The sequence below is a fragment of the Ptychodera flava genome, chromosome 15 (genome assembly GCF_041260155.1).
Source record: "Ptychodera flava strain L36383 chromosome 15, AS_Pfla_20210202, whole genome shotgun sequence".
Classification (NCBI taxonomy): Eukaryota; Metazoa; Hemichordata; class Enteropneusta; family Ptychoderidae; genus Ptychodera; species Ptychodera flava.
Window position 1 is genome coordinate 19,697,282 of NC_091942.1, and position 13,949 is coordinate 19,711,230.

The 13,949-nt window shown below is 40.1% G+C and overlaps 1 protein-coding gene across 1 annotated transcript; it reads right to left on the reverse strand.

Annotated features, from left to right (window-relative positions):
* Positions 1–4,865: 4,865 nt before the first annotated feature.
* Positions 4,866–13,517, reverse strand: LOC139151453 (dual adapter for phosphotyrosine and 3-phosphotyrosine and 3-phosphoinositide-like). Its single transcript, XM_070724277.1, has 6 exons — positions 13,226–13,517; positions 12,444–12,524; positions 8,806–8,883; positions 8,059–8,166; positions 7,564–7,666; positions 4,866–7,110 (listed from the first exon to the last, which is right to left on the reverse strand). Exons 1-6 carry the CDS (start codon positions 13,271–13,273, stop codon positions 7,073–7,075), a joined length of 456 nt encoding a protein of 151 aa, XP_070580378.1. The 5' UTR covers positions 13,274–13,517; the 3' UTR covers positions 4,866–7,072.
* Between the last annotated feature and the right edge of the window lie 432 nt (positions 13,518–13,949).

Here is a 13,949-nt window from a genome sequence, read left to right on the forward strand (position 1 = left end):
TACCTCCGTTGCCAAGTTTTTCGTCTCATAGCAACCAAGAAAAATGTACATTCAAAATGGCAACTCCTGCGGCCGTTGTTATTCTGTTATTCCATCCAGTAACATGTGACGTCATAGATGACCACTAAGCATCAAGCAGAATACCTCTGAGTGGCCAGCAGGAGTGTGTGCAATGGGTGGGAGGCCTATAACCGTTAACACTCAGCCCTGTCAAACACAGGTTGAGGCAGAGACCTTGTGTATACATAGTATATACCCTCTTCACCCCACTGTATGTTTGGAGCGTGCGGGTAACGTAACGTTTGACTTGGAAACCCCAAATCTTGTCGTCCACCAGGTCACAGGCCATACGGTAATATCTACCAGGAAATGACAAAAAATGAAGTTGTGCACGTTTTTAGTCATTGTCACAACAGAGTTGGTAATCGTCCATATATATAATGGGAACGCCTCTCTGAATTCCAATGGGGTCAATCCATTTAACGGGAATTTAGATTGCAAATGCGATCCACTCCGGCCTGTATATTTGAACCGTGTCACGTGAGGTCCTTCAAAGGTCACATGAGTTTAGGAGCCAGAGAATGCAAAGTTGTTGATAATTTTACACGTCACCCGTCAGAACTGTACACTCATGATTGATGGTATATATAGTGATTTCACTTCAGATTTCCTTGAATTCAAAGGTCAGAAAAATTCCAATGTCTTTTGGAGAGAGAAACAATGAGCAAGGGGGTCGGGTGCTAGTGATTTTCCACATACCTCTCCCTACCCCTTTCCCTAATCAGAACTTTAACGGATATCGATTGCTAGCATAGACTTGAATATTCTGTTTGTTTATTAGTGCTCCGAGGTTGGAGCTTGCTGATCACCCTTGCACGACACAATCTTTCAATCTGTTCCTGATATTTAAAAAAATGATCCCTTGTCGTGACTATACAATGGAGAACTACACAAGCAAAATTGAATTTCCTTATTTTTTCAGGCCTAAACAATGGAAATGAACAGACAATCCATTGCGTTAGCCTATCAGCCGTGACGTACTTTATTCTCAGTCACGTGGTACTGGTATCGGAAATCAACCGTGACGCAGTCACACTTTAGTACGCGCCTCGAAATTGAAAAACTTAACACTTCTGCTCAACTCGAAATCAATAATAAGAACAAGGGGTCATAATACAAAATTTGGGACTACAGAAACAAATCGCCTACCATTTACCGACGATCGAAATTCAAAATGGCTTCCATCCCTGTGTTCACACAATGGGAAAAATATAGGCCAAACGTAGAATTTTTGTTCTGAAATTGAGCTGGCGAAAGCTTTTATATTTCCACAATATTTTAAATGAGCCCCTATAAGTGGGAGACCAAAAGAGTCTTGTAAAAGTTTGAGAGTCCGAATATCGATGCCCCCGACGCCTAATCAAAAAGTTTGTCTGAAAAAGATTATTTTTCATTGGAATGAAATAAGACATTGAAGGTTAATTTTCGATGACAAGTAAATCGGTTGTGTGCTCGATACACGCATCGCATTCAGATTCAGCTGTGATTCTGTTGTTATTTGAATGAGTGATACCGTATCTTTTGATTTTTTTATAACATTTTTATCCATGCGCAATTTGTGTAGAATCACGGAGAATATCGATATCAATTGTTCTAAAGTTTGTGAAGCATGCGCTGCGGTCACTATAAAGCGAATTATACTTGAATTAAGTTTACACATTTTCAGTTCATACCAGCCGTGTTGATAAGCTGCACTGCGCTGTTGATACGTCGCAGTGCAAAAAAACATCCTGTGACATTAATTGCTCAAAACGGGGACGTGGTACTATCACTGATAGTTTATGAGTTGACATCTATTATTATGCACAAATATGCCGATAATCTTTGAAATGTGACTCAAACTTGAATTTGAAGTAATTATAACCGAAAAGCTGTTGACTACTTCAAGATTTGTATCTCTATTCAGTATCGTTTTGTCTTTGTCGTGAAACTGAAAGTGTTACCAACACGGAGGTATAGCGCACAAAGTCGAGCTCTGTTATAAACGTGTAACGTTCACGCACTCCTGGGATGGATATAACGAACAAACTTTTCAGGAGAAAACGCATTGTAACAGCCTGTTAGACCAGGCGAAGAGTTTTGAACGGATATGGTGGTCATTGGAGATCCCTCTCCCTCACACAGCTGCAGCCCACTGGATTACTCCACAGCTGTCACGTATACACTGATGTGCCCACAGTGGTCTGGCTATATAGGTCGATCCTATGCCAAACATGTTATCCTCACTGGCAACACCACACCCGCTCCCGCTGAGCCGGGCTACCCAGGGATCAAAATACGGACTGGAGAGGGCAACATAGCATGGCCCAAGAGGGGGCTCTGGTAAATTGTACTTGATCTCGTGGTTCTTTCACGACGCCTACATATTGTCTATTATAGGTAGGCCTTGTCTCGAAACTGGAAATATTATATTTCTTCAAGCAAATGTTAACAGCAAGGTGCCGTACTGTTGTCAATCGTTTACATAGAGCTCATGCAAGCAACAACTTATCCACGAGTACAATGACACTCTTATGGAATTCACGGTCGAGGTTGAATAAAATTTTCTTAATAAGACAACGGAAAACGATGCGTTTGTGGATATTTTTCGTGGTTTAAAGAAATTCGAAACCGACAGAAGTAGGAGCAGCGATTCAGGGGTATGGTTTCTTTATTTTCTCTGGCCTTACCTTACGTTTTAATGCCGATATTTCAGTGAAATTCAAAATGGCCGCCATCATCATGTTAACTTCATCGGGGAAATAAATTTTCGATTTTTTTTCACACAAAAAATATAAACATATAAAAGACAGTTTGCTTCACAAGCTTCAATCATATAGGGCCTACCCCCGAAAAATATGAGTCCACACATAAAAGTGCTATCATATCATTACCAGCGCAGCATTTCAAAAATATGACAGCCCGAATATTCTGCTCTGTGGCGCACTCCATTTTAAAAGAGCTAAATCAATCTTAATTATGTAAGTGTCATTTCCATAACGCTTGCGGCAGAAATTCTTTGCAAGTGTAGTGAATACCAACGTTATAAGATCCCCATGACGTCACGCTGCGCAAACAATAGTGGCGACCCCAACGCACAGGACAGCCCGCCAAAGTGCCTTGTAACGTGGCGCATACACATTCATTTCTAGTCGTGTTTTATAAAGGTGGTGGTAGGCCAAAGCGTGACCGCACCTGTTTCTTTTACGGCCTCCGAAATGCTCTGCATGGAATTAGGAAAAGAAATAAACCGTAATATCGCAAATCATGCAAGATTAGTCACCCGGAATAGAGATCAACTCTCGGTGTCTGCAAATCACAGTTCCACGACCGACATTAATAATCGGAATGTTCGTTATGAAGCAAAACTACGCAATTTGTTGTGCCGAGTGAATACAACCGAGGGGGTAGAATGTCCACGAGTCGCATAGATCGAATGCATGAATGACCACAACTTTGGATTATCATAATTACATATGTTGATTAATTCATTTACATACTATGTCAAAATAATTAAATTCATAGTTGTTGTTAGTGTTTTGTTTGTCTCTTTTACTGTAATTGTAGTTATGTGTCTATTCATCTATACCTACTTACATATTCATTAATAATTTTCTCTTCAAAGTTACACTCGACATTCCAAATGTTCTGCCGAGCTACTGCCCACGTTTTAAAAGAGGTTTACTCGCACCGTACACGCGAACACACGCATTTCCACAGAAATTATTATGGATTGTGGACATCTGATCCTGCGACAGCGCGTATGTCCAATAAGCCGATCGATCTTGATTACATGCATAAGGTTATAATTGATATGCTCGGAGGTATTGTTAACAATGTGCGAATAAAAGTAAGACGGTGGAGGTTCCCGCGTTCCTGTATACCTATTAAACCTTGAAAATTGATGACACCGTGGCGCGCGCCATTTTGATCGGCCTCGGACGATGCCGACTAATACCATATGAATTATACCGGTTGCCAAGTTCATAGCATAGTCTCCTAATGAGGTATTCGTCTAGGGGGCGATGAACGATTTTCAGTTTGTTGGAGGGTACACTCCACTTTTACTGTCTCTTCACCGATTTTTTTCTTTTCCTCTCTCGCATGTCCTCAACAATGATACCAACCGATCCGGCTCAGTATAGGATAAGTTCCCGCCATTGTTGCGATTAAATAACGTAGGGACGATGACATCAGCTTCTGGAATAATTGTGGTCTATTTTTTAAAACTTCTGTTTTGTTAAATTATCGTTATATAATATATTTGCTTTTCTTCATAAACCGAACTTTGTATACGTACATTATATGTACATTATATATGCATCACATGTACATAAATACATACATACCAAAATAAAAACAAACACGTCAGGCTGCCTCCCTCGTACGTCTGTATGTCGTTACCGTGCTATATTTTTTCAAGCCCGATTATTTGGAAATTTAATAATGTGATTTCGCATAGTATTACGAGATACATTTTGCATTCCGAAATTATATATATATATATATATATATATATATATATATATATATATATATATATATATATATTATATATATATATATATATATATATATATATATATATATATATATTAACACCGATTTACTTCAAGTACAAAGAAACGACACCTGTTACTTAAGTTTCAAGCATCCTTCAATCTTCAGACAGAAGTGAAAGGATTCTTTGCCAGTCTTATTTATATGTTTCGTGGCGACATTTTGAAACCAACAATATATATATATATAATATATATATATATATATATATATATATATATATATATATATATATATATATGACAGACACATATAGAAACAGATAATTGCCAACAGTGTACTACATTTTGATTTATTGCCATACGCACAACATTTCACTGTAGGTGATTGTACTTTATCATACATCGCACTACAGCGCAGTCGCGGTGGAGAAAGTGTACATATCATGGAAACTTCTTGTACTCTACTAAGTTTAACTGCCACTCGGTGACTCTCAGCAGTTCAACTTAGATCAGGCTATAGTACTACGATAGATTAAACTTCATCCTCTTCAGTCATTGGACAATTTAGCGTTTTTTTTTAACCCCTCCCCTTTTTTCAAAGAACTGCACAGAAAAGACAACGAAAGAGAGATTGAATACAAGGAAATGGCATTTTCACCGAGCAAAGACAAGTGCCTTAGGCCTACAGTAGGAGAATTGCACGTAAGATGTAAGTAGTAATATTAACAGCCAAAAATGCTACTTTTTGTGGAGTCAGGCACATGTTTATAGCGACCTCGGCTATCATATGCCAATAAGTATTTCTGGGTAGAAAACGTCTTGCTTGCAAAAGTTTGATTTTTCTCACCCGTATGTAATTTTGGATAATGCAATTGGTATTTTCACAGTAAATATTTAAGAAATGATCTGGAAAAACTACACCACTGAATGAAGAAAACTAAACATTTTCTTCAGTGACATCAACGTAACGTTTGCGAGTTACAACATCACGTATTTCACATGCACGTGTGATGCGGCGGTTCGAATACATGTCTTACGCAGTTTGCCATTGCCAAGGACGTTGTGTTCCCTTGAATCGTAACAGCAGAAATCGTAAATAGACTCGACAGCGCCAGATCCTGGCCAACCCTTGAAACATTGCAGAACCTCATGGTGAAGCCTATTTAAATAATAAATTATTTCGAACTCAGGCGACTTGTAAACATCGGGTAACGTTCTCACCGTTGAGGGCGTTTGAAAGATGCGCCCTCCCGCACACGTCCTGGTGATGCACCTTTACAAACAGTCTATTAAAGTAACATGCAATGACGTATTCTCACACAACTCCTACAGTATATATTTGTAATATAAATACATCTGTTTCGCTTACAAAGTACTCTGCCCAACATAAATTACAAGCTTTCACTACCATATCCATATTTCTCTTGTGTGGGATATGTGTGTGTGTGTGTGTGTGAGAGAGAGAGAGAGAGAGAGAGAGAGAGAGAGAGAGAGAGAGAGAGAGAGAGAGAGAGAGAGAGAGAGTGTGTGTGTTTTGGTGTTATAGACCTTTTATAACTCTCTGCTAATAAATCTATCACTGTAAGTATACGAAGCTTTAACTTCACATTTGTACTATTTCATTATAAGTATCTCATTACCACAGACGACTAATTAAAGGGACAAAGTCGGCCATCTTTCATGAATTTTGTTTGATATGAGATACTACTTATATTGTTTGACATGTTGAAGGATACTGAATGAATGGGTGACCATGCATATATTCGACCCCGGTTTTAGACAAATTAAATGAAACAATCGCGAAAATGAATTAATGGCCATGACCATTAATTCATTTTCGCGATGGTTTCATGTGTCGTGTCTGAAACCGGGGTCGAATATATGTATGGTCACCCATTCATTCAGTATCTTTCAACATGTCAAACAATATAAGTAGTATCTCGTATCAAAAAAAAATCATGAAAAATGGCCGACTTTGTCCCTTTAGTCTTGTGAATACATGGCGGACACTTTCTTGCATTAAAAATTTACGAAAAATTTGGATTTAAGAAATTGCTTTAGTTCCTCGATACCAGTCCCACTGCCGCTTGTGTTCATGTACAAATCGCCCTCCCCTTCCGACTCAGTAGCGTCAACGCCCATTGCTGATAGCACTTTCCTGAGCTGCTCTATGGATGAATCTTTGTTCTTGACCAGAGGCGGATACGGAAGTGCCGGGACGTAGCAATCCTCGCCGAACACCGACGTGTCCGAGTCTTGCTCGGTCGGCAGCCCCTCGGTCGAAGAATAGCCAGACGACGCCGAGCTCCGCTGGTCCCGGTATCCGTTCGCCCGGCTGTCGTCGTCGACGGCGGAGTCGGGTTCTTTTTCAACTGCTAGTGTCGGGACTGGCTGCCGTTTGACAGGCTGCACCTCTTCGTAGAGAAACTCCTCTTGCGATGTTGGCGTCGACTCGGCACTGCCAAGCAAGTCGTATTCCTGACCGGCGTTTGCTTTGCTGGCTCGTTTTTCTTCCTCCTCGGACACAGTGCTCATCGTCGCCTTCCGCATCGACACGCCCCTCCTCGGCCTGTGAATGTCAAGGAAGAACGGCCATTCTCAGTATTCAAATCACTTATAGTCTGCGGTGAAATGTTTACCAATCCGACCAAAACACCTGATCGAGTCCACACCAGTGAAATCGCAGACAGAAACTGAAACCGTAGTGTCATTTCAGGCTATCTAGCACAAACAAACGGTACCGAAACACATGCATACAAACAAGACCATATCATGTCAGATGGCCCAGTAGCACAGTCACTTGTAAATGAAGCCAGCGACAGGCTGAGATGGATGGCCAAAGTCCTCCCATCGAAAATCATTGACAACCCACGATAACCACTGACACGAGCTCCTGGCAAGCTGTTCAGTAAATGCATATATATCCAGGACAATGTACTAACCAGCTGTTGCTAATTTTTGTACTCGCTAAACTAGCTGTTACTACTAAAACTGACTGTCAAAATATGGGATTTAAACTTACGGTGACTCGGGACAGAAATCGATGTCGCCGACTTCTTGGCTCTCTGCATCGCCTGTCGTAAGTGTGTGGCCCATTCCTCGCAGTAACTAGCACTTTCACCACTCTGACAGGGCAAAAATGCGGGAGAGACCACAAGAGTTAGTCATCCATTTATGATTCCTTGCAACTTAGCGAAATCGACCATCAGATACGTATACACTGATACCAATTGATGCTTGTTTCGCAACACAACACAACATACTGACTCAGACATACAATATTTGTTGATCCCATAAAAATGTTCCGCCTGCATATTCCGTACATTTCCCGCCTTTAACTCCGCCTGTGGCCGCTCTCATAACGATTGACGGCTCTCAGTACACAAACGTCCAAAAGTAGCAATCGCAGCAACACAACATGGCAAAACAGAAAAAAATGTTTGACATGCACAGAGCTCCCTGAAGCATAGGACCCGCGAGAAAAGACGAGGGTCCATGGTTTAACCTTTATACGCACCAGACACACCGTACCCTTCGGAGTGATAATTTGGATGATGTGACGGTTTTGAGTTGACATTGCTTTCACGGTCTGTATTTCCGCAACATTAAATGTGCCTTTCGGAGCCTGAAATGAAGAGAATGACACGGTGAAAAGAAATTAAGATCTGACGTGTGGATGTCTGAGATCACTGTGACAGTAAAACTACAAAAACGTCGTCAAACCCGACGACTTTTTGAAAACAGCAAAAACCCTGTAAAACGCTCAATGACTCGCGTAACTTCATCAAAGTTTGGTTACTTTTGACCGATACACACTGAAAACGAAATATGGTCAAATTTGCGACGATCAGGCATGTCAATTCATGAAGTTTATGACAACAAAATGAAATGCGAAATGTTTGAAAATAGCCATAGGGAGTAGAAACACTTCTGAAAACAAGTTGAGAACATTTGCTACCAGATTGATACAGTGCATATACCACTGATATACAACAACATCTGGTTCGAAGTCATCATCAAATTTTCCCTGTCTTTTGCTGTAAGAGGTTTATCTAATGGGTACATATTTGGCGATTCATAACGCAACCGTTAAAAAGTGACTGAAAACAAATGTGTCTGGTGAACGGTTGAAAATAGCAAGCGGGCGCTGTTCGTCATCCCACTGCCGATCGCATGTCGCTTCTGCAGTCTATGCAAAAAAATGTACCTCCTGCTGGCGTGAAACACTTTGAACATGTCAGGCCATGAAGATGGAATTGCTTACCGACGACTCCCACTTTGGATTTGTTTTGTAATGTCGTAGCTCTTTGCCGTGTAACTGAAACCAGGCTCTTTTGTAAGTCTGTGGAGGCAAACGTATAAAATATGTGAGAACAAACAAACCTGCATCATAGTGTCAACGAACATGGGCTGCCTCGGCTATGTTTAGCCCACCGGCTATGGTGGTTTTTTTGCGACTATAATATTTCACTATTTCAGACATTAAATTATTGTAAAACTTCACGATTGCAAATTACCATACGTACTTTTGTTTTGTCGTGAGATTGCCTTATCATTTTATTTTACTGTCATGTTGTTCGAAAGTATTATCAATTATCAACGTCGCCATACCAAGGAACAGGATCATTAAAATTTTCAACAGATATTTACAATTTTACAGTTTACCAATAATAAAATGGAAGTTATTAAGAATTTTCTACGTCATTCTTGTATATAATCTCCCAACAATATTTATTTTCATTTCCACATCACAAAGTCAATGACCTTTAGAAACTGCTACGACCCGGGTAAATAGACAACATTTATCACGCTCGAAATTAAAGATATCTTCTCGCTTGGGCAACACAAACGTTGTTTCGGTTTCATACGGTAATGCCGATTTTACGATCCAATACACTAATTTCCTGATGAAGCCCCATTAAATGTTACTTTCGACGTGTTTTGCAGTATTTTTGTTCTGTCAATAAAATAATAAAAGTTTTCTGTTCCACAACGGATTTAATGTCGAAATGTCTCGTGTTTATGCAACTTGTCAGCGATATCCGTACAATGTTTGTGATGTTCAATATTGTTGTTGATAAAAGAATTTCAGTCCGGAGTAGAATTCATTTCATGTTTTGCTTAATGTTTAAGAACAATGAAAATACGAAAATATTCTCACAAGTGTTACGGGTATTTCAAGATTAATTTAGAAGGCAAGAATATAAAGTCCCAAAGATTACGATATTCGTCATATTTTGACGGAAGAGTTAAGCTAAGTTTAAGTTGCTGCAGAAACCGTAACTGTTGAGAATATTTTCAGTATTCTGTTCCATTTTGTATACATCGTATTTGTCCCCAAAACATATCATTAAACATATCGGTAGATTTGAGACGGTAAAACAACCGTGCTGTATTCGCCATAAACTACACGGGAGAACATGAGCGGGTTTCTCAGCTACTGAGAAATGTCTTTATGATGTTTAGCGCCTGGATTTCCATATGCTCTTATCATACAATAGCAGTAAACCATCTCAGCAACGGGTATACCACTCGTTTTATTTGACAACTTCACGACATAATCGCTAAAGCTATGTCGTTATCTGGTCACTGGCGGTCGTTTATTGGGGCGAATGTTTGCACATAACGAGGCGTTTCATGCAATGTCTACGTGTTCACAAACGGGAACTTTTTTGGTGGCGTTTCTGCTGTTCTGAATATTATCCTTGCAGTAAGAGAAGTCCGTGTACATTTATATGAGGGTGTCGTATCATGCCGGTGTGTAGCAACGTAACCTGAGTCAGTTTCATGGTACTTAATTCTCTTTTTACAGTCAACGTTCCCAAGCAAGGAAGAAAACTGTCCCTGATCCTTGACCGTCGTATGCGTAAATTTCTTATCATTACACTCAACACTGCATCAGTTACGAATGCCTTTCATAAAAAATAACTGGGGATCTGTCTGGTCCATCGCGTTGTTAAATATGAGCAATCTATAAATTCAATGATATTGTGTGAAACCAGGAATTGAGAATAGAAAGTTTTGTGTAAACAGTAATGTAAACCGTATAAGTTTCGACGAGCTGGCTCTACGGAACTTCGAGTACAGAAAATACGACTAAAACGACCATCTGGCTCCAGCTACGTATAGCTACGGATAATGAAAAAAGACGAAAACTGACCGTTGCTGACCATTGCAGCTATTTAACCCTGGGAAAGGAAGTCACTTGCCCTGAGAGTTTGTGACAGTTCGGTCATTGGCGTGCACATTGGCGTTTTAGAAATGACATAAATTCATATTTATCCTACCACTGTCAGTGACAACTTCAAATCTCAAATCTGTACATTAAGCTCACGTGATGTCGCTCTTTTTTTCGAGTTTTTTGATTCAAGGGAAGTGGTACAGTGACGTAATAACGTTCGAAATCACAAAACAGAAATCACGACATATATATATATATATATATATATATATATATATATATATATATATATATATATATATATATCCCATAAATATATTTGGTGGAAGTTCTTAGGCAGGGCCTGCTGTTCAAAACTGATATAATTTTTCATTATATTTTGTTCCGTGTGAGAAGTCATTATGAGAAATGCCACTATGATTGCTTGACAGTTCATGTATGTAATACCAAGCTATGCACATTGGCAAACCGCGAAAAACGTCGCCATAAGATTATGTCTAGCACGGATGATGATTTTGATCAACAGAGAATTATATCTTGTGCACAGTTGATCAGCGAGGTGGAGCTGATTCTATGTGCGTGAACCGATTTTTAGTTAACATAATAAAATGCATCGCTTCAAGCACGAAACAAAACTGTCAAAATATTTTTTTTTTAAATCGTGCGACCTTTGACCTATCAATTAAATTTGCCCAGGAGTGAAATTATCGATAAAACCAACAATGTGAAAATAAATGGCAGTTATTTGAGTTTCAATCACTGTTTTAATTATTAGTTATGTTTTCAATATAAATCTTCTATTGTTCTAAATATAACACTTTCAACTATACTTTATTGGTCCATGCCCTTATAATAGCATGTTCATAAAATCCAGTGTGTTCGGTTTGAACCTGTCGACACAGATTGTGTATCCATCATCAGTGCATTGTTATTGGTTGTTGACAACTGAGTTTCTGTCCGGACTGAGTTCAATTGTCAATTAAAACGCCACACCTCATCCACAGCTGAGTCACGGATGCTGTTTAAATTTCATTCAATCTTTTTGAGTGACACAAAATAGATGTTGACGATAAACGGGACAGAATACTGAAAATTTTCAAATTGTCAACAGTTATGGTTTCTGCAGCGACTTCACATAAACTCTTCCGTCAAAATATGACGAATATCGTAATCTTGAGACTTTATATTACTTGCCGTCTAATCAGTCTTCGCAAATACTAGTGGACATGAAGGGCCTATCACATGGTTTATTTGTAGGCAAACTGAATCGAAAGCCCAATGACCTAGAAAGGTCGAGAGACAAACATTGGTACCACACTTTGTTCTACAATGGTTTACGTGACGCCCTTCAACCGCTGCACTCGGTTTGTGTGGCAGGGCTGTGTGTTACCGGCTATAGGTCTAAATAGCCGGTAACACATATAGCCCCTGCCACGCTGAGCTAAGATACGTGTTGAGTCAATGGAGATGGAGTGTGGGATGTTGAGTTATATGCTTTGCAGCATTGGACCACGGTCCGTGATTAGAATAACCCTTCATGAAAAGACGGGTGGTTTATCTCGACCCTGTCACTGACATTATCAGTGAAAGTACCTTGTGTATTTCCGTGTACGGGTATAAACAAAACTGTACTGAGCTGTTGCATGATAATGGCCACGAACAGAACCGGTCCAGAGAAAAAAAAACAAAAGCACGTACGTCAGAAAGCCAACGGTTCTTACCTTCATCACGCCTGACCTTCTCTCAAGAAATCCTTCATAGTGAATGGTATGGTCATCCATGTCCGAGTCGTCCGGATCACTCTGTTAAAGAATCAAAAGACTGTTAGCACTTGTTCGTACAGGGTACAAGTTGCACACTGATGCGGAAGTGAAAAATCATATCGAGGCCGTGTAATCCGAGCGGACTGGTATTTGCATAACAAAGCCACCATGCCTGCTGAGCAGACGGTCGTGATTGTTCATTATCCCGCGGGGGGTCAGTCGATACCATTTTTTCTTCAGACGTGGGGAACACGTACAACACCTGAACAGGTACGGTATGCAGATATACGATGCATGTTTTGTTTGCTGTACCGAAGCAAACTTCCGCCTACGAAACGGGTTGTGAAAGTCGTCGATCTCAACGCCCAAGCTCGGGAAACCGATACATCTTTGCCCATTAGCTACCGCTTTCTAATCGCTACTTTTTGTGAAACCATTGTCTTCTAGGATTAAAACAGGAAAAGAAAGGGGGAAGTGGTAAGAAGATCGAACTGTATAGAATTAGCATAGGTTAATCACGCATGCAAGCGTTTCCCGGAGTCCAAAGTGTTCCACTTCATATGGTAATGTGTTTACCAACGTTCTGAAAAAATGCAACACTCGGATTTTGCCTCCGGATTTTTATGACTGTGGTTGTATAAATCGATCACGGAAAGGCCGATGGACTGCTCGTATGTCAATATGGAAGAAGGAAGGTTACGATGGATTTTGAAACGAGGAAGTCAAGGGGATTATCTTACCGAACTTTTTCGTCTGCTGAGCCTCTTCAGAGATACAAGTTTCGGCATTTTCCCGTCTTTATATTCGATATCTTCTACAAGTACAATATATCAAGATGCTGGACACCGGTTTCTGCACTAGGGTTAACGGTCACGTACGAGCTAAACCACATTTCCAAATATCAGCCCCTTGTGTTATTGACGCATTCAGCCGAATCGGGGCCACGGAACTTAACTGCGGACAGGTACGATGCCAGATAAACTTTGAACCCCGAACGTCAGAAGTTAGCGCCGCTAGGCACCACGCCCCTCGCTACTGACTATCACATCATCAGCGCTGACAGAATTACACCTTGATTGGTGACGTTGGGCCCGTCATCGCCAACTAAGGACATGCTTTGAATTGTAGCCAAAATAACATTTGCCGCATTAACGTTTTCTTCCGGGAAAAAACACCAGATTTATACCGAAGACGTCAAGCCATTGTCTCTATATTTACGCTAAATTATAGACAGGCAAGAGAAAGAATACAGATCAAGAAACACCGATATCGATAACGAATAAGTATAGAAAAGATATAAGTTGACGTTGCATTCAAAATTTGGCAGAAAAAATACTCCATGGTTCAAATGATAATTGTTACGACAGTAAATGTATATCTTTATCATAAATTATGTAGACCGCATAAGGATTGACCAGGCGAGGTAGATATTTACGTGTGCTTCTGTTACCCATCGCGTTATTA

Coding starts and splice junctions, on each gene's coding strand:
- LOC139151453 (XM_070724277.1), bottom strand. CDS start 13,273: ATGCCGAAACTTGTATCTCTGAAGAGGCTCAGCAGACGAAAAAGTTCG. Junction 8,167..8,805: donor ATCCAAAGTGGGAGTCGTCG/GTAAGCAATTCC, acceptor TCTTCATTTCAG/GCTCCGAAAGGCACATTTAA. Junction 7,111..7,563: donor GATTTCTGTCCCGAGTCACC/GTAAGTTTAAAT, acceptor TGACATTCACAG/GCCGAGGAGGGGCGTGTCGA.